Below are 19,622 nucleotides of genomic sequence, written 5' to 3' on the forward strand. Positions count from 1 at the left end.
AGTCCCTGTTTTCCTATTCCTCCCCGGAGTGTACATTTTCCCCATTGATTTAGATCATTAGGGGCTCGTAATGGCTTCGGCAAGGTATTTATAAAATGTTTGACTTGTCTGTATCTCCAAATATCTCCTGGATATACTCCGTATCTTTCACGTAGTTCTAGAACAGAGCATAAAACCTCACCTTTCATCAAGTCCATCAATTTTAATGTTTCTGAAGTTCCCCACCTCAGGTATATGCCTCCCTCTATCCCTGGCTTGAAGTAATCTGTGCCCGTAAGAGGCATCAGTGGACTATTATATGGCCATTCTTCCCTTTTACATATTCTATCATAAATTTTGTACGTTTCTTTTGTCATTATGGGGATATCTTGGGGTAGTCCTCTATATTGCTTCGGAACCCATATTCTTCCTCCCAGATTGTCAACGCTTAGGCTTTCTTCTACTTCTACCCATTTCTTTTTCTCCCTTTCCTCTCTCAGGAACCAGTCCGTCATCCTCCTCAGTACTGAGGCCTCATAATACCGTTTGAAGTCGGGCAGTTGGAGTCCTCCTTCTTGTCTAGATCTGATCAGAGTTTCTACTGCTATACGTGATTTCCTTTCCCTCCAAATAAATCCCCTAATTATCTTTCCCAGGATTCTAAAGAAGGCTTCTGGAATTTTTGTCAGGAGGGTTTGAAAAATATATAGAACTTTAGGTAATATCATCATCTTTATTGTGTTCGTCCTTCCTAGCCGAGAAACTCTGCTTACGCTATAACCTTTTAAATCTGACTTTAATTTATTTAATAAAAGTATATAATTATCTTCATATAGGTACCTTTCTGTAGTAGATAGGAAAACACCTAGATCTCTCATTCTCCTCTGCTTCCACTTAAACGGATATAGAGCTTCAAGATCTCTGCGTTCTCTATGACCCACCGAAATACTCAGAATCTCTGTTTTCTCTTGATTGATTCTTAAATTTGAGATCTCACCATATCTCTCATATTCGGCTATTATCCTCGGAAGTGTTTGCCTCGGTTTAGATACATACAACATCATGTCATCTGCGAACGCAGAGATCTTGTGCTCCCTCCCTCCCACTTCTATCCCTTCTATTCCCTGGTTCATCCTAATTGTCTCCATTAGCGGCTCCAATGTCAGGACAAACAGGAGGGGGGAAAGCGGGCATCCCTGGCGGGTCCCGTTGTAGATTGGGAATCTATCTGATAATGTGCCATTCACCCTCACCTGGGCCGAGGGACTAGAGTATAATGCCCCTATCCACCTAAGCATGTTTGGGCCTAATCCAGCATGTGACAGGACAACTTGCAAAAATTCCTAGTCCACCCTGTCAAACGCCTTTTCGGCATCCAATGACAGAAACAGTATTGACTCTTTGCTTTTTTTGGCCTTTTGTATCAAAAATAAAGCTCTCAGAATATTATCCCTCGTTTCCCTCCCCGGTACAAATCCCGCCTGGTCATTCTCTATCAATCCTGGCAAGAGTGGTCTTATTCTCTCAGCCAGGATTTTTGAGTAGATTTTTATATCCACATTGATCAGGGATATGGGCCTATAGCTTGCACATAGTGAGGGATCCTTATCTTCTTTCCCAATCAGGGTTATGTGAGCTCCTAGAGCCTCTTCTCGTATTCTCATGCCTCCCCCGATGGAATTCATATACTTCTGGAAGAAGGGCACAAGAATCTCTCCAAATCTTTTATAATAGGCTGAAGTGTACCCATCTGGACCAGGACTTTTTCCCATCTTAATGTTCCTTATAGTTTGACTTATTTCATCTGTTGTAATTTCCCTTTCCAATCTACTAATTAATTTCTCCGATAGACCCGGGGTCTTTACTTTTTCTAGATATTTTTTCCTTTTAATTCTCCTATTCTGGGTTTCTATTGTACCTTGTTCTTGATTAACCTTGTATAGATTTTGATACTACTCCTGAAATATTTTAGTTATTTCCTTAGTAGAGTGTCTCAGTTCTCCTTTTTTATCTTTTATTTTTAGAATAAAATTGTGTGAGTTTCTTGGTTTGATAGTCCTTGCCAAGAGTCTCCCTGGTTTATTCCCCATGGCATAAAAATTATTGTTCATTTTATTAAATACCCATTTAGTTTCCTGTTCTAATAGGTTACATAGGTCCTCTCTCTTCCTAGTTAATGATTTATATACCTCTTCTTCCTGTGATCTTTTATGTAGCTGTTCTAGACTCCCAATTTCTTCTAGTAACCTTTGCTTCTGTGCCTGCCTAATTTTTTTTCTTTTAACTTTTTCAGCTATCAACCTCCCTCTCATGTATACCTTGTGTGTTTCCCATAGCGTCGAGGGAGCAACATTTTCTATGTCATTCTCCTGAAAGAATAGGCACATATCCCTTTCCAGATCATCGGCTATCTTGATGTTATTTAGGAGAGATTCATCTATTTTCCATGTTTTCTGCTCCGGCGGGACTTCCCCCACATCTAGGGACATCACCACTGGGGCATGATCTGACAACGTTATAGATTTTATGTCTACACTTCTCAATCCTTCCAATAACCGATGATCCAGGATGATATGGTCAATTCTTGAGTATGACCTATGAACCGATGAAAAATATGTGAAGTCTTTCTCTCTTGGGTGTAAAATTCTCCAGGCTTCTACTAATTGCATTTGGTGAAGTTTATGTTTAATTGCCCTTAGATATTTTCCCTCTGACCTCAATGATACCGGTTGGGTATCCAGGAATGGATCAAAGACAAAATTAAAATCTCCTGTAAGGATCACCTTGCCATCTCTAAATCTTTCTAATTTGTTCAGGATTCTCTTCAAATATACAGCCGATCTCACATTAGGGCAGTACACATTTGCTAATGTATATTTCAGATTAAACATAGAACCTTTGATGAATAGGTATCTTCCCTCTGGGTCCATTTCTATAGCTTCTGGGATAAAGTGTGTGTTTCTATCGAATCCGATTGCAGTACCTTTTGATCTTTTATTCGGGGAGTAACTATGATACCAGGTAGGGAAATCTTTTGATTTTAATCTTGTCTTAGATGTTATCTTTAAATGGGTTTCTTGTAGGAACACTATATTTACCGAGAGTCTCCTCATATCCTGCAGTATCTGATATCGCTTATTTGGGTTGTTTAGACCCCGTACATTGTACGTGGCAATTTTTAATGCAGCCATTTTCTATCTTTTCTCTTCATATCCTCGAATCAGACTCCTGCGTGACATAGAAGAGCTTCCTGGTCAAATTTGAGGCCACCAATCTTAACCAACATAACCTAAACATATACATACTACTTAAGAGACCACATATACCACATATACCCCCCTCCCTCCTCCCATCCCAACCCCCAGGCACATTGTACCACAATGTTAAGACTCCCTCGATCTGCGCCCATCCAGGCGTCTTGCCGAGCGGGCCTTTCTTAGGGCCTTTAATATGTCCCCCCTCCTCCGGTTTTCATCCCTAAAATTAAGGACATCTCCCGGATTTGGGGGAGGACACATTTACTCCATACCTCCTTCCTCCCCCCAATAGACCTGACCGAACCCACATGACACTTAATACTTCCCTTATCTCCCCCTGTTATTCCTATCCTCCTCACCCCCTCAAGAGGAGAGGAAGAAGAGAAGAAGAACAGAGAAAAAAAAATCAGCAAAAAGGATACCAAAAAAAAATAAAAAATTGTCTCTCAGATTCTTCAGTTTCTTATTACTCATTCCTTCTTATAACTCATGTCCTATATTCTAGGCTCTACATTCTATTCCAATCTTGGTCCTTCCACCTCTTCCAGGCCGGAGGTCTCCTTTCCCAATTATCTACCTTTATATGTTGTATACTTAGTTTACTGCAAAATTCCTCTACATCTTCAGGGAACCGAATGTATGCCGACACTCCCTGATTTTTGACCGACAGACAAGCAAAAAAACCCCCATCTATAGATAATATTTTTTTTCCGGAGATGGTTCGTCAATGGTTTCAATGCCCTTTTGTGTGCCAACGTTTTTGGAGATAAATCTGAGAATATAAGCAGCAATGTACCTTTATAGTCCAACTAAACCGAGTTTCTCGTACTTTGGGACACTAGCTTTTTCTGCTCAAAGTCCTTGAATCTTACTATAGTGTCCCTTGGTGCATCCCTCTGGACGTTATATGACCTTTGTATTCTGTGTACCCTTACAAAATGCATCTGGGCAGTTGGCTCTCGTTTAAGTGCTTTATTGAATATCTCTTGTAAAGTCTCACCCAGTTCTCCGTCCTTTACTTCTTCCGTAAGGCCCCTTACCCGCAAGTTTTTCCTCCTGCTGCGGTTCTCTTGGTCCTCCAATCTATATTGTGTGTTTCTTATCTCTATCCAATTCATATCTGCTCGGTCTCTCAGTTTTTCAATTGCATTTTTGTGCTCTTCCAGTTGCTCTTCTAAACCTTCTACCCTCTGTAACACACTCTGATATCTTTCCTTGTTGCTCCCATCTCCCCTTTCACTGTCCGTTCTAAACGTGACATCATCTCCATCATATCTGTCATGTCTTGCTTGGTGGGAGGGGCTTGTGGTCCTTCAGGGGGGTGGTCAGGTTGTTGTTGTTTCTCTGGGGATTTCTGATCTTTACTTACCCCTTTAACCCCAGGTGTTGTACCCTTTTTACGTTTATCCTTACTCATTCCCAGGGTCTCCTCTAAGGCGTGACGTACCTCTGGGTCGGCAGTATTTTTTACCGGGGACGCTTGGGTCCCTTTTTTCCTTGGGCTCTCTGTCCCTTGACCAGAGCCTTCGGCCACTAGATAGGATGTTATTGTATTACCTTTAGTGGCCTTCTTCACCATTCTCCTTTACTTTATGGTTTAAGCAGTTAAATACCGTCAGTTAACAGTCAGTGAAGTCGGGAAATACCCAGCCTCCCTCTATCTACTTTCTTCCCGTTTAACGTCCTTATATAGATACCAAGTCCAGCAAGACAGAAAAAACAGGAAAGCAGAAGATCACCGGGGGGCTGCCTAGGATACTCAGGGTACTGCTCCTATGCATACGGTCCCCCCTCTGTTTGAGCGGTCCCTTATAAAGCCAATAAAAGCCAATGCCAATGTCCTCCTTTTTAAGTTGCTGAGTTTAGCCCCGGCCTTTACTTTACTTTACATACGATTGCTTCACAGTACTTGATATGACAGCATACAGCATACACGAGAGGGAAAGAAAAATTGTATCCATCACATTACTGTAAGTTGTGGCTGTTGCTATTGCTGGGGAGTTCCTTCAGGTGTCACTGCCGAGTCATTTTTCATCTCTTTACAGTCTATCTCGGCGACACTTGCTGATCCCAGGCAGCCTTCCGCAGCTCACCACTCTCCACGGCCCGGGAACCCAGGGACGCCCGCTCACGGAGGTCCTTCCCGTCCTCCCCCAGCGGCCAGGCAGCGTCAGCTTCAGTCGGTCCCACGCAATGTGGGTACACGACTCGAGACAGCACAGGAGAGCCGGCCCCCCGATCCAGCCGGAGCCTAATGCCGAACACGGCCAGATGCGACTCTGGACACCTCCGCTTCGAAAGACAGCACAGAGGGGCCGGTCCAACGCCCTAGTCAACCTCCCTCTGATCCAGCTGGCACCAAGTGCAAGACACGGCTAGATACGGATGGATCAGCTTAAGCTGCAGCACGGGATCCCGGAAGCACAGGAGACAGCACAGCAGCACACACCGCACGGCAGTTCCTTTTCAGTTTTGCCCAGGTTAGTGCATCCCATCTAATTCATTCAAAGCTCCGTCATCGGTCCGGTCTTTTTTAGCTCATTGGGGAGAGCATCTGAGGCATGGAGCACGCCGCAACTCTCCTACGGCGCCATGTTCGATGACTCCGCCCCTCAAGTGCCCTAGTGCATGCAAGAAACACATTTTAAAGGGGATACAATCCCGAACCTTAAGAACCGCAGATTCCCTATAGTATACCTGTTATACCTGAAGGGTTTCACATGTACTGGCACTTTAAGGCTGGCTCCACCCAGCAGTGATGACAAGGGTCAAGGGGCATAGTAGCCATCTTAGAGAGACCACATGTAGGAAGCAGAGATATGTATTGTCCTGAGATGCATGTTGCAGTGTACAGCCTGTACTGAATAAACATCCATTGTTCCAGTCCAGAGTCTTGTGTCCCTCACAACACAGAGGATATAACAGTGGCGACGAGAATGGGATCTACAAAGTGTCTATCAGTCTGAGAGAGAGACAAAGACATTGTGGATTGTCACCTGGATAAAAGCAATCACAGATCCCAGCAGGAAAATGTCATTAATCGGGACATTAAGTGAGTTTGATGGAGAACAGACATCCTGGAGTTCCTGGGTTGAGAGACTGGAACAGTATTTCAGTGCAAATGACATCCCAGACAACAGGCAAGTAGCAGTATTTCTGACAGTGGTTGGGGCCAAGACATATGACACTCTTAGAGATCTGCTTTCCCCTGTAAAACCAGCAGCTAAGACATTGGCAGAGCTGCTGACACTGCTAGAGAATCACTTCCAGCCTAAACCATTAGAGATTGCAGAAAGATTTCGCTTCTATCAGAGGCAGCAGCAGACAGGCGAAGAGATTAAAGCTTATGTGCTCGCCCTTCGCAGACTAGCCTCTACCTGTTCTTTTGGGGACTACCTACCTACTGCACTGAGAGATAAGTTTGTCATGGGACTGAATTGTGAGTCGACACAAAAGAGACTGTTAACAGAGAAAGACCTTACCCTTACAAAGGCAATTGAGATAGCTTCAGTGATGGAAATGGCTGTGAGAGATACAGAGGAATTGAACCCCCAGAGCAGAAGGGAAGAGGTGAAGCAGGAAGTTTTCAGAACAGCAGTCAAACCAACTGCTGCAAACTGGAAATACAGACCCCCACCAAGCCGGGAGTCAGCTTGCTACCGTTGTGGGAATACAGACCATGATTACAAAGTCTGCCGGTTTAAGGATCAGACCTGTCATAATTGTGGTAGGACCGGCCATCTGAAACGAGTTTGCCGTAGCAAGAAGGTGCAAGATAAACAACCTCTGAACCCCAAGACAAAGACATGATATAACAATACCATAGTACATCGCAGAGCTCTAAAACATGTGGAGTGTCTATGCTGATATCCAAGCAAGTGGTCTGGAAGGAATCTGCAGTGATTAGGGATGAGATAGAAGGCCTCTTAATAGTCAAAGGAATTTTGAACCAACAGAAGGTCACATTGGTAAATATATATTTACCGAATATCGATCAGATAAATTTCCTTGAAATATGTTTACAAAAGGTCCATCAACACAGAGAGGGGATTTTGGTAATAGGGGGGATCTGAATATGGCCCTGGATCCCATAAAAGACACGTCAAAAGGTATCTCTCATCTGTCATATATCAAATTAAGAAAAGCTAAAAAACTCTTACAAGAACTGCAATTGATTGATAGCTGGAGGATGGCTCATGCACAGGAGAAGGATTACACGTTCTTTGTGGCAAGACATAGGACATATACTAGAATTGACTACGTCTTAATTCCCCAGAATTTGGCGTCATCCTTAGTAGATGCCTCTATCGGAACCTGTACGCTCTCAGACCATGCTCCAACAGACTGCACAATAAAATGGGGAGAGGTAGACAAGAAAGGATGGCACTGGAGGATAAATTAGACCTTATTAAAAGATAGTGAATATAAAGAGAAGTTAAAGGAAGAGCTAGAATTCTTTTTTACAGCGAATGATACAGGCGAAACAACCCCCTTCTGTTTGTGGGAAATGTGCGTGATGAGAGGCAACCTTATCGCAATGGGAGCACATAGAAAAAAAATATTAAATGAACAGATAGATTTGATGTTTAAACGTATTGGAGAGTTAGAAACCATTAATAAAAAATCTCAGGCTCAATCAATAGAAAAAGAACTAGAGGAAGCAAGAGAAAAATTTAACTTCTTGTTGATCGACAAAGCCAAAGCTAAATTAATAAGGGGGAGGCGAACATTTTATGAGTATGGGAATAAGCCAGGTAGAATTCTAGCAAATGCCCTAAAAGAAGCTCATATAGGTAAACATATTACACAAATTAAGACATCTAAAGACAAAATGGTCAACACCCCGCTGGAGATTGCAAAAAGGTTTTAAGGAATATTACGAGAAACTATATCAGCTGGATGAGAAATCCTCTTTGGAGAAGAATCAAGAGAAATTGGAAAAAGCTAAAGAATATATTAAAGAAACTCAGGTGCCAAAAATACCAGAGGAAATAGCTAGAAAATTAGATGAACCAATAACAACAGGGGAGTTTGCGGAAGCAATAAAATATAAAAATTGGGCAAGGCACCAGGCCCAGACGGGTTTACTCTATCATATTATAGGATGTTTTTTGAGAAATTGGCTGAAAGATTTACAGCAGCTTATAATTCATTGCGAGATGGTAAGAAAATACCAAACGAAACACTGCTGGTACACATAACAGTTATTCCAAAAGAAGAGAAGGATCCATCACAATGTGCTAGTTACCGCCCTATATCATTACTGAATGTAGACCTAAAAATATTCACTAAGATCCTCGCTATAAGGTTGGTAGAACATATCTCAGACCTTATACACCCAGATCAAGTGGGATTTACACCTGGGAGAGAGGGGAGAGAAAATACACAGCGTGTTATAAATGCGATATACTTGGCACAAAAACAAAAGAAGCCAAAGATATTAGTATCTAGTGATGCAGAAAAGGCTTTTGACCGAGTTGAGTGGATGTTTCTAAAAGCAACGCTACAATATATAGGATTGGGAGAGGGGATGATGAGCTGGTTTTCAAATCTATATTCACAACCGAGTGCGAAAGTCAAAATAGCGGGTAAGATATCCGAATCATTTTCTATTCGAAACGGGACAAGACAAGGCTGCCCACTGTCGTCTATTATTTTTATTTTAACAATTGAACCATTCCTAAGGAAGATACAGGCAAATCTGAATATTAGGGGGCTAAAAATAAAAGGAGAAGAACAGAAACTGGCGGCATATGCGGACGATCAAATTTTTTTTATAATATCCCCAGTTATATCCCTACCGATGTTATTTGGCAGAAATAAGAGAGTACGGAAAACTGTCCAATTTTAAAGTCAATTACGGGAAATCAGAGGAAATAGGAATAGAAAAAAACGCGGCACTACTGGAACAGATAACAACGCAATTTGACTTTAGGTGGACAGACTCCCATATAAGCTACCTAGGAACAAAGATAACAATTTAAATAAACGATTTGAATTTAACTACGTAGCAATGGCTAGACGAATAAAATCAGATCTAGTGAGATGGGACAAGGAAATTTTTACCTGGTTTGGGCTGACAAACATACTGAAGATGAATATGCTGCCAAAAGTTCTGTATCTAATTCAGGCCTTACCAATCAAGATCCCACAAAGTTTCCTAAGGGAACTAAGATCAAGATTCCTGAAATTTATATGGGCAGGAAAACCTGCAAGAATACAAAGGGCCATCTTATCACTTCCCAAGGGGAAGGAGGGATTGGATTCCCAGACCTGGTAAAATACCAAGCAGCAGCTCACTTAGTCAGAGTAACAGAATGGTGTGGGCGAAATAGGAAACCATGGATAAAAATAGAACAAGCTACAGTGGAAATACCACTGGACGGCCTGGGCTAGACTTCAGAAGCGGAAATAACAGCAGATGTAAAGAAACATCCAATGTTAGGAGCCACCATACGAATAATCAAAAAGATCTTTGAAAAAACAAACATGTCTAAATACCCGAGCCCGCTGACCCCGATCTTGGGTACTAAGGCATTTCAACCAGGTCTGGTAGATTTAAGATTTAAAGCTCTGCGACAAAGGGGGATTAGTAGGATCATTCACTTTTCAAAAGACAACCGATTGATGACAAGGAGAGAGATCGAAAGAGAAACTACACCAGAATTCGATTTTTTTAGGCTGATGCAACTAGAAGCATTCCTACGGACAAAAGTAAACACTTACACAGAAGTTAGAACCCTGTCAAAATTTGAGCAGATATGTTTAGAGGGGAAGCCTATGAGACACTCGCTGTCCTACTTCTATGCAACAATCATTAATGTAGATATACCACAAGAATTCACGTTCATAGAGGCATGGGAGAGAGATCTGGGATTAACATTCTCCCAAGAACAGAAAGATAGGATACTGCGGTTTACACATAAGGCCTCAGTAGTAAGTAAATATGAGGAGGGAGGATATAAAATTTTAACTAGATGGTATAGAACGCCAACAGTATTACATCGAATATATCCTCAGACGTCAGATGCTTGCTGGAGATGTCATGCAGCAGAAGGGACACTATTGCATATCTTTTGGGAATGCGCAAAAATAAAGGAATTTTGGAAAATGGTAATAGAAACGATTAAAAAAATCATAGGGATTAACCTAGAAGGTAGACCATCAGCCGTGTTAATACTAGATATTCCTATGTCATTGGAAAAATATAAAAACTTGCTGTTACTGTAAGACATCTCATTATAGCCGCGAGGGCATGTATCCCGGTCCTGTGGAAACAAGAGACCTCCCCATCTAGAGCACAATGGCTCGCGAGAGTAGCAGAGATTCAATTAATGGAGAATCTCACAATGACAATGAAAGGCCAAGATGAGAGATACCGGAAGATATGGGCCCCATATTTTAAGTATAGGGAGGAGCGAGGGGGATATATACGAGAGGGGGGGAGGGACGACTGACGGGGTGTTTTTCCTTTTTTTTTTTTTTTTTTGAGGGAAGGGAGGGTGGGTGGGGAGGGATTTTTACTTTTTGACACTTTTTTCATTGAATGTATAGGGAGAAAATGTACCCGATACCCATTCACGTAGGGGGTGGGGCTTACAGATTTCGATAAGCCCCCTCGCCTGCAAACCCCAACAAACACTGGCCAGAGTTGTTGGGAAAAGGGCCCTTGTCCCCATCAACATGGGGACAAGGTGCTTTGCGGTGGGGTGTGTAGATCCTCCCCTAACCTAAAGCACCCACTCATCCCCCATGTTACATAGTTACATAGTAGGTGAATTTGAAAAAAGACACAAGTTCAACCTATGTGTGTAATAATATGTCAGTATTACATTGTATAGCTCTGTATGTTGTGGTCTTTCAGGTGCTTATCTAATAGTTTCTTGAAATCGATGCTCCCCGCTGATACCACCACCTGTGGAAGGGAATTCCACATTCTAGCTGCTCTTAAAGTAAAGAACCCTCTACGCATGTTAAGGTTAAACCTCTTTTCTTCTAATTCCCCTCTCAAGCGTCTCTTCTCCAGAGAGAATAAGTTCAGTGCTCGCAACCTTTCTTTAAAACTAACATGCTCCAGACCCTTTATTAGCTTTGTTGCCCTTCTTTGTACTCGCTCCATTTCCAGTACATCCTTCCTGAGGACTGGTGCCCAGAACTTGACAGCATACTCTAGGTGCGGCCGGACCAGAGACTTGTAGAGCGGGAGAATTATCCCCTTTTTAATGCATGTCAATATTCTGCAGCAGCTTGGCATTGCATGCCATTACTGAGCCTATCATCTACTAGGACCCCCAGGTCTATTTCCATCCTTGGTAGATCCCTGTCATGTCACTAGGCTGAACAGGAAATGCCTTGTAGGCAGTTCCCTGTTCTGCCTCTCCTTAACGCCACTCCTCACTGGCGGCAGACATTGAGTCCGTGGGACCTGCGGGCACGCTCCTGCAGCACGCACCATCTGCGGTGTGTATGCGCCTGCTATCCTGCTCTAAAAGGACATTCAGGTATGCCGATTTGCGCAGTGGTGCCACTCCGCCAACGTATATCAGCGTGAGACGGTTGGCAAGTGGTTAAAGCAATATTTCATTTTTATTGTTTCACTTTAAGCATAATTAAAATCACTGCTCCTTTAAAAACTATTGCTTTAAAAACTTTTTTTGCATTGATACATGTCCCCCAGGGCAGTAACCTTGTCCACATACACATTTTATGGCACAACTTGCATACAAGCCTTTAAAATGAGTACTTTTGGTTTTTCATGTTCGTGTCCCATAGACATTAATATTGAGGCCAGTAGAAGGAGCTGTGAGCTCCAAATGCGTAGCCTTTCATTCCACAGAGAGTCCTGACCCCTTCCTCCTGCTCCCTGCTGGTGACATAATTTCCTCTTCCGGTTCAAGCTGGACAGCATGGAGCCGACTACTTCCTGGTTTTCGTGAATGTACAGGGATTCAGCACACCAGAACCTTTCCCAGCTACCCAGATTGTGCAAAGAGCCTGTGGGATGCAGTAAAACTGCCAGGACTACATACTTATGAGGAGCATGACTCCCACATATATCTTGTAAGTGTCTTTAATTGTGCAATAAATGTTATAGTTTTAATACTACACTTAGAGAGGCGCCTCCCCCCCCCCCCCCCTGTTTCTTTTATATGTTTTGCAGAGTTGCTGGACACACTCTGAGGATGACTGCCTCTTTTTAAATCACCCCCTTACCGTGACTAACCAAATGTACATTATTACAAACTAAGGGCATTGCCTCCTGGAGCGCCAGATACCCAATTTACTTTCTCATAGACTTTAATAGGGTTCACATGTTCGCTAGAACTTTTTGCCTGTTCGAGGTGTCCTGATGAGAACTGAACCGGGGAGGTGTTCGACCCATCCCTAACAGAGACCAATAAAATGTACAGCAAGTGCGCAACTTTTTAATTTTTCCAGATAAACGCTATGCTGGAAGCATTACCTTGCGGAGTAGAAGTCCGTGTGAGATGTTCTGTGACAGCATAAATCCAGATACAAGGTGGTGAATAGGTCCTGCTTCCCCACAATGTGGTCTCAGTACAAAAGTATGAAACCCACGTTGCCTGTTGGCACAAGGGCAAAAAGAACAACAAAGTTATATACATTTTCAGTGAAGCATTTCAGTGAACATTTACTGTATATCATACAAAATCTCCATAACCAAGAATCAGATCTCACCATAAATAACTGGAATCCCGAAGAGGTGCAAATTGACAATCATTCTCTGGTACATAAACTAAGCCAATGACAGCATAATTAAATGTTTTTACACTGAAAAACAGAGCCATCTCAACAAACGTGAAGAAGTGCAGGATTTTAAAGAGACCTTGGGCCAAATCCACAGCCAGCGGCGCAAATTAAGTTACTCAAAACTTATGTCATTTAAGTTACGGCGCCCTAAGTTGGTGTCGTAAGTGCCGTATCCACAGCACATTTGCGCACAAAATTGCGCCAGCGTAACTTAAATTCCGAGGCGTAAGGCGGGGTTATTGCAAGTGGGAAGGAAGTGGGCGTGCTTCATTGTAATGAGCCGTGACCCCATGCTGCCAAGCGTACTTAGTTTGAGGATCGCCCTGTGTATAAAAAGCCCCAGTCAAACACACTTCCCTTGCAAAAGTATATCCCAGTGTTTCCCTTCCATGAGCAATTTGCTTCTGCTCTTAACGTTTGTTGGTGTGTTGGTAAGTTGTGTTTGTGAGAAAAGTGTTTGAGGAGTTGGAGAATCTAGTTGGTGTTTGTTTTTGATAAGTGTATTTTGTTAATTTGTTTGTTATTGTTTTTGCTGATTGTTTTTTTGTGCTTGTATTTTGTTTGTTTTTTGTTCGTGTTTTATTTTGAATTTATAGTAGCTGTCTGCTTGTGTGTTTAGATTTTTGTTTGTTTTTTGGGTGTATATTTTTGTCTGTTTTTTGGGTGTATATTTTTGTCTGGTTTTTGGGTGTGTATTTTTGTCTGTTTGTTGGGTGTGTATTGGTGATTGTTTTTTGGGTGAGTTTCTTGGTGCTGGGTGGTGTCTGTGATGGCCCCCAAGCGCAGGAAGCTTAATTTCACCCTGGGAGAGAAGCAAATTCTTGCTCGGGGCATCGTGCGATATGGGCGATATCTGCATGGCCCTGAGAGCCATAACACCACCCCGGCCAGGAGGAAGGAGCTCCTTAAACGGATAACGGATCAGGTCAATGCGGCGGGGGGGGGGGAGACCAGGACCCCCGCTGGCATACAGAAAAAGATTAACGACCTTAGGAGCGTCGTCCTCAATAAGATGGCAAAGATGGATGCCCATACCAGGGGCACTGGAGGAGGGGGACCCTGCCCAGTCAGACTGACGGAGGAGGAATGGGCAGTGGCCCAGTGTTTCCACCCACAGCAGGTGGTGGGCCTGCCTGGCTATCAGTCAGATGTTCCTGTGAGGACAGGTAAGTTTTTGGTTTTTCTCTCTGGTGATTAGCATGTGTGGGTGGGGGAAGGGAAGATGTGCCAAGTGTGTGGATCCTCAAACCTGTGATTGTTGCAGGAGGTTGCAGGCCCATCAGGCCAGGAGGTTGCAGGCCCATCAGGCCAGGAGGTTGCAGGCCCATCAGGCCAGGCTGCTGCACCACCCCCAAGACAGGCTGCTGATGACTCCCAAGAAGGGCAGGATTCCCCAGGGGAGGGGAGTGGCCAAACCTCCCCTCATGAGGAGGTTGAGGGGGAGGAGGTTGAGGGGGAGGAGGTTGAGGGGGAGGAGGATGAGGGGGAGGAGGATGAGGGGGAGGAGGAAGAAAATATTCAGATTGGCCGGGAAGTCCTGTTGGCCTCTGATATGATGACCTTTGAGTCTTCCCCTGAGGCTACCCCAGAGGCTGGCACCAGTCAGGCCACCATCAGGGGTAGCCCCTCCCACTTCTCCCCCAATAGGCCTCCACCCACAAGGGTCACTCTATCCCCTCCTCCCAGGCCACAAGCCTCAGGGGCAGGCAGGATGGCAACCCAGGACAGCAGGGGGGTGGCCGAGCGTCTGCCAGTCAGTCTGCTGAGGGACAATGCCCGGCAGACCCGCACTCTGGCTAAAATGCTACAAAAAATGACCCAGATGGAGCACAGCCTGGGTGTAATGATGGAGGCAGTCGGTGATGTGGCCACCAACTCAGTGGCGGTCATTACATGCATGAACGACCTACAGACCGCCACAACAGGCGTGGCCCGGGAGGTGACTGCCCTGACCCAGGCTGTGCAGGACAATACTAGGTCTGGCCAGGCCAATGCGGCTGCCCTCACTGCCTGTCTCACTAGAATTGCAGTGGTCTTGGAGGGCAGGCCAGCAGGGGAGGCTCCTCCTTCCCCTGCTCACCCCCCCAGGAGGCTCCTCCTTCCCCTGCTCACCCCCCCAGGAGGCTCCTCCTTCCCCAGCTCACACCCCCCCAATGGACATCCTCCGCGAGGGCGTGCCCATGGCCAGCCAAGGCGTAGCAATCGCCGCCGATAATTACTTAGCAGGGGTACTTTTTTTTTTTTTTTTTTTCATTTGGTATTCTGTACTTATGATTTGATTTATGTGTGTGAATGATGTGTGAATGTGGGGGGGGGGTGGCATTCCTGATAAAATAAGGGTGTCACCCTCAGTTTTGGTGGAGTAGGGATCCCCAGGACCAGGGAGAAGTGATCCCAGGTTCCTGAATGGTGTATGAATGCACAGTGACATAATTGGAGCCGTGGCGTGGCGTTGCTGCTCCCAAGTACCAAAGGGGGGGGGGGGGGGGACTTGGATCTAATCCAATTCGATGTGCATGTGATGTGTCTGTGCTAGGGACCACAGTGGCGTGCATTCATGCATTCTCATTGTGACATCATTAATGTGCGTTTACTGTGCAAATATGCATTCTGCGAGGCGTCTACTGACTGCTGTTCCCTCAGAAGAGGGGGTACCCTGGGTTACTAAAGTCACTATTATAGATAGGGACATGGATGCCCCTGGCATGGTGGCATACAGATTGTAGTCCAGCAAGTGTGTGTGCTCAGCTCTTCCTTCATGGTATTGCTTTAGCTGACCTTTACACGGCATGTGTAAAATTAGGGCTGGGAAACTAACAGAAGCACACAGGTCGTAATCTACGCCGCACACACTTAATTTTGTGGATCGCCCTATCTCCCTCATTTGCATCTTTGCCTATCAAATACAGCGGCGTGTCTAGCGTAATTTGCGCACAAAGAAGCGCCGGTGTAATTATTTTAGGTAGGACGGAAATACCGGAATTTCATGCGTATCTCGTTTTGAGGATCAGGCGCAAAGATACGCGCCGTGTAAATTTAGAAATCTCGAGTTAAGTCGGCGCATCTGCTTTGTGGATTTGGCCCCTTGTCACCAACTTCACCTATAGTAACATGGTATGTGTTATAGCCGGTGTAACATGTAACATGCTACAAAAGCAGCAGCCCCCGCATCTCTTCCGATCTCTCATAGTGTCGGGAAGCGGGGGTGACAGTAAGTGGCATCATTCATTCACAGAGTTTCTGAAATTGATTACTATATATTTTTTTTGTAATAATTGTTATAATACATTTTTATATATATATATATATACATATATACACTTTTCTCCTGTTTCAGAGGGTGTATATATATATTCTTTGAGTGCCCCTCCCCTTTTTTCCCCTTCTGTTCAACACCGTCTTTCTTTTAAGACTGGCTGTTGCTTTTTTAGATTTTTTCTCTATTTTGTCTTTGTTCATTGTTGGGTGCATGTACCAACAGGACTTGTGGTTGGAATGGACCTTCATGGTACGGCATGGACATGATTTCACTCTTTATTTGGGTAGAATCCAGGGTTTGCTTAAACACAAATACCATCTTTACTGGCATATCGAGTATTTTCAGCAATACATCAATCCATAAGGACATTGTCTCCAGACCTTTCCCACTATCAAAAATCCTACTGATATTTAAAAAAAATCTTGCTCACAACAAGCAGTAAGAAATTAATGCTACTGCTGGTTGAGAAGTGGACCAGCAGAGTGGGTATGGGTAGAGGAGGTGGGAGAAGATCGAAACCTACAGCACAGTCTAGGAATGATGAAACTACTGAATCTGATTAACCACAGTCTTCATTTTCTTTTCCCCAGACTCAGGGCCGCTCTACTGGAGCACAGGCACCACATCCTCAAAAACGTGGCCGAGGTAGTGATCATTCACCCTCCGATCCTAAACATAAAAAGCGTGCTGATGTGTCGCCCCAGACGAGGGAACAGGCTACAGGTGGCAACTTAACCCCTGCTTTACAAGGAATACTGTCCAGGGGTGTCCCTTTAGACCCAGCCTTGGCCCTTCAGGAGGCCAAGAAGCAGGCCTGAGCGCCTTTGTGTATCGTCCATCTACCACTCAGAGTCAAACAGTCAATCCAAGCTTAATTTTTATAAATCTAAGGCCCCATACACACGGGAGGATTTATCCGCAGATACGGTCCAGCGGACCGTTTCCACGGATAAATCCTCTCGAGGATTTCCGCTGATTTTTATGCGATGGATTGTACTCACCATCGCATTGAAATCTGCGCCGAAATCCTCTGGCGATGACGTGTCGCGCCGTCGCCGCGATTATGACGCGGCGACGTGCGCGACGCTGTCATATAAGGAATTCCACGCATGCGTCGAATCATTACGACGCATGTGGGGGATCCCTTCGGACGGATGGATCCGGTGAGTCTATACAGACCAGCGGATCCATCCGTTGGGATGGATTCCAGCAGATGGATTTGTTTGGCATGTCAGAAAATATTCGATCTGCTGGAATCCATCCCAGGGGAGAAATATCCGCGGAAACAGATCCGCTGGAGTGTACACACCATAGGATCTATCCGCTGAAACCCATTTGCTGGGATTTTTCAGCGGATGGATTCTATCGTGTGTATGGGGCCTAACTCCCATGAAACTTAGAATGGCACAAAAATCCATATTACAGCTGGGACTGGGCTTTTGCCCAGCTCAGCCAATTAAGATATCAGAAACGATCAAGGATTTGTACCTCTTTGCTCGAAGATGGACTTATAGGTTCATGTTTGACTCTGAACGGAACAACAAAAAATTAGAAAAGGATTTGACTGAGCAAATTAAACATTTCATGATTGACAAATTCAGGGCCCTCAGGGACCTGATACTCCTCTATGAGGAGAGTAACCCTGATGATCCGGTTTCCTCGTCTGGTGTCACACCTGACGTAAGTGTCACATACATCACTGACCCTAAAAGTATTTATTTTAAACCTAAATCTTGCCATTTCCCTGATTTATCCACCTCCCTAAATATATGGGCCTTTCTACAACTAACAATTCGGGACCTTAAATCTCGCCAATGGGATAGACCAGAGACTAACATCTCTAATGAACAACAAGAGGCTTTAAGATCTTTAAAATCCTGCAATGACATCGTAATAAAACTTTTGGATAAGGGTGGGAATATCGTTCTCATTTCCCAGCCTAAGTACCAAAAAATGTGTCTCAACATCTTAAAAAACATGAATGAATTGAATCCAATGGAACTCGACAGGGATGCCCATTATCACCGATCATTTTCGTTCTAATATTGGAACCCCTCCTATGTAGGCTCCGAGCCAATCAAGACATTGTGGGGATAACCATTGGAGATAAACAATATAAATTAGCTGCATTCGCTGACGATGTGCTATTATTTCTGACTAATCCTATCATTACACTCCCCAATCTGTTAAAAGACTTTTCCATCTTCCAAGACATGTCCAACCTGAAAATTAATTTTGCAAAATCCAGAGCCCTCAATATCTCCCTACCTCCAGACCAGGTTAATCTATGCAAAAAGAACTTCCCATTTGTTTGGGAAGATAGAGTATTGTCCTACTTAGGCGTTAATTTGTCCCCCCATTTAGATGACATATACTCTAATAATTTTGTTCCATTATTGAATGTGGTTAGATCCGATTTAACAAGATGGGATAAGGGACTATTCTCATGGTTTGGTCGTGTGAATATAATTAAGATGAACATCCTACCGAGATTTTTATACCTATTTCAGACACTGCCTATTTGTATCCCCAGCTCTTTTTTCACGTCCTTTCGTAAGATTTGTGTAAACTTTATATGGGGTGGGAAACAACCTCGAATTAAATGGGACAAATTGGTGGAACCCAAGCATCTGGGAGGTATCGGAGTTCCGGATTTGCGCAAGTACTATTGGGCCTGCCACCTATCCAAGATAATTGACTGGCAAGTGCATGCTCGATCCAAAGATTGGATAGCATTGGAGGAACTTTCCTGTTTTTCAAGTGCACCTATAAGACACCTACCATGGATCAACCCCAAAAAGATCCCTCGTATAACTAAAACACATCCCATGGTAGGAGCGTCCCTGAAGATATTCAGGAATTTATGTAAGACGAAGAAGGTGTCTTCCATGTATGGACCAGTTACCCCAATCACAATAAATCCTGAAATGTATCTTCCTGACAGTAACGCATCGACATCCGATACTCTTCCAGTAACGTTATACAGAGCTACAGATTTCTTTAAGAATACTATCCTTTTGTCTCTTGAATCCTTCCAAACTACTGACCCTAATTGTAAAATCTCCAATATCAATTATGTTAAAATCACTAGATTTCTTGAAAGGCTAGAACCAATGAGTGGATGGTATAGGCCAAAGACACCATTTGAAACAATTTGCCTTAGGGAATCCCCTCAGAGCCACCTCATTTCCTTCACTTATAACCTTCTAAATTCTGACGTAGACCCTCAATTGGACAACACAAACCTTCACTGGGAAAAGGACCTTCAAGTTTCTGTGACGAATGATCAATGGGCGAATGTATTTAAACGATTGCACAAAGGCACATTGAACATCTGTACACAAGAAAACGGATAC

The 19,622-nt window shown here is 43.9% G+C and overlaps 1 protein-coding gene across 3 annotated transcripts in view; it reads right to left on the reverse strand.

Moving 5' to 3' along the window:
- Positions 1-19,622, reverse strand: part of AMPD2 (adenosine monophosphate deaminase 2) — a 368,990-nt gene that overhangs the window by 12,004 nt on the left and 337,364 nt on the right. For all 3 annotated transcript variants that reach the window (XM_040337637.1, XM_040337638.1, XM_040337639.1), the window contains exon 15: positions 12,700-12,820. In XM_040337637.1, the coding sequence (XP_040193571.1) occupies positions 12,700-12,820 (121 nt within the window). The remainder of the gene's footprint in view (positions 1-12,699; positions 12,821-19,622) is intronic.

Source organism: Rana temporaria, chromosome 2 (genome assembly GCF_905171775.1).
Source record: "Rana temporaria chromosome 2, aRanTem1.1, whole genome shotgun sequence".
NCBI classification, from domain to species: Eukaryota; Metazoa; Chordata; class Amphibia; order Anura; family Ranidae; genus Rana; species Rana temporaria.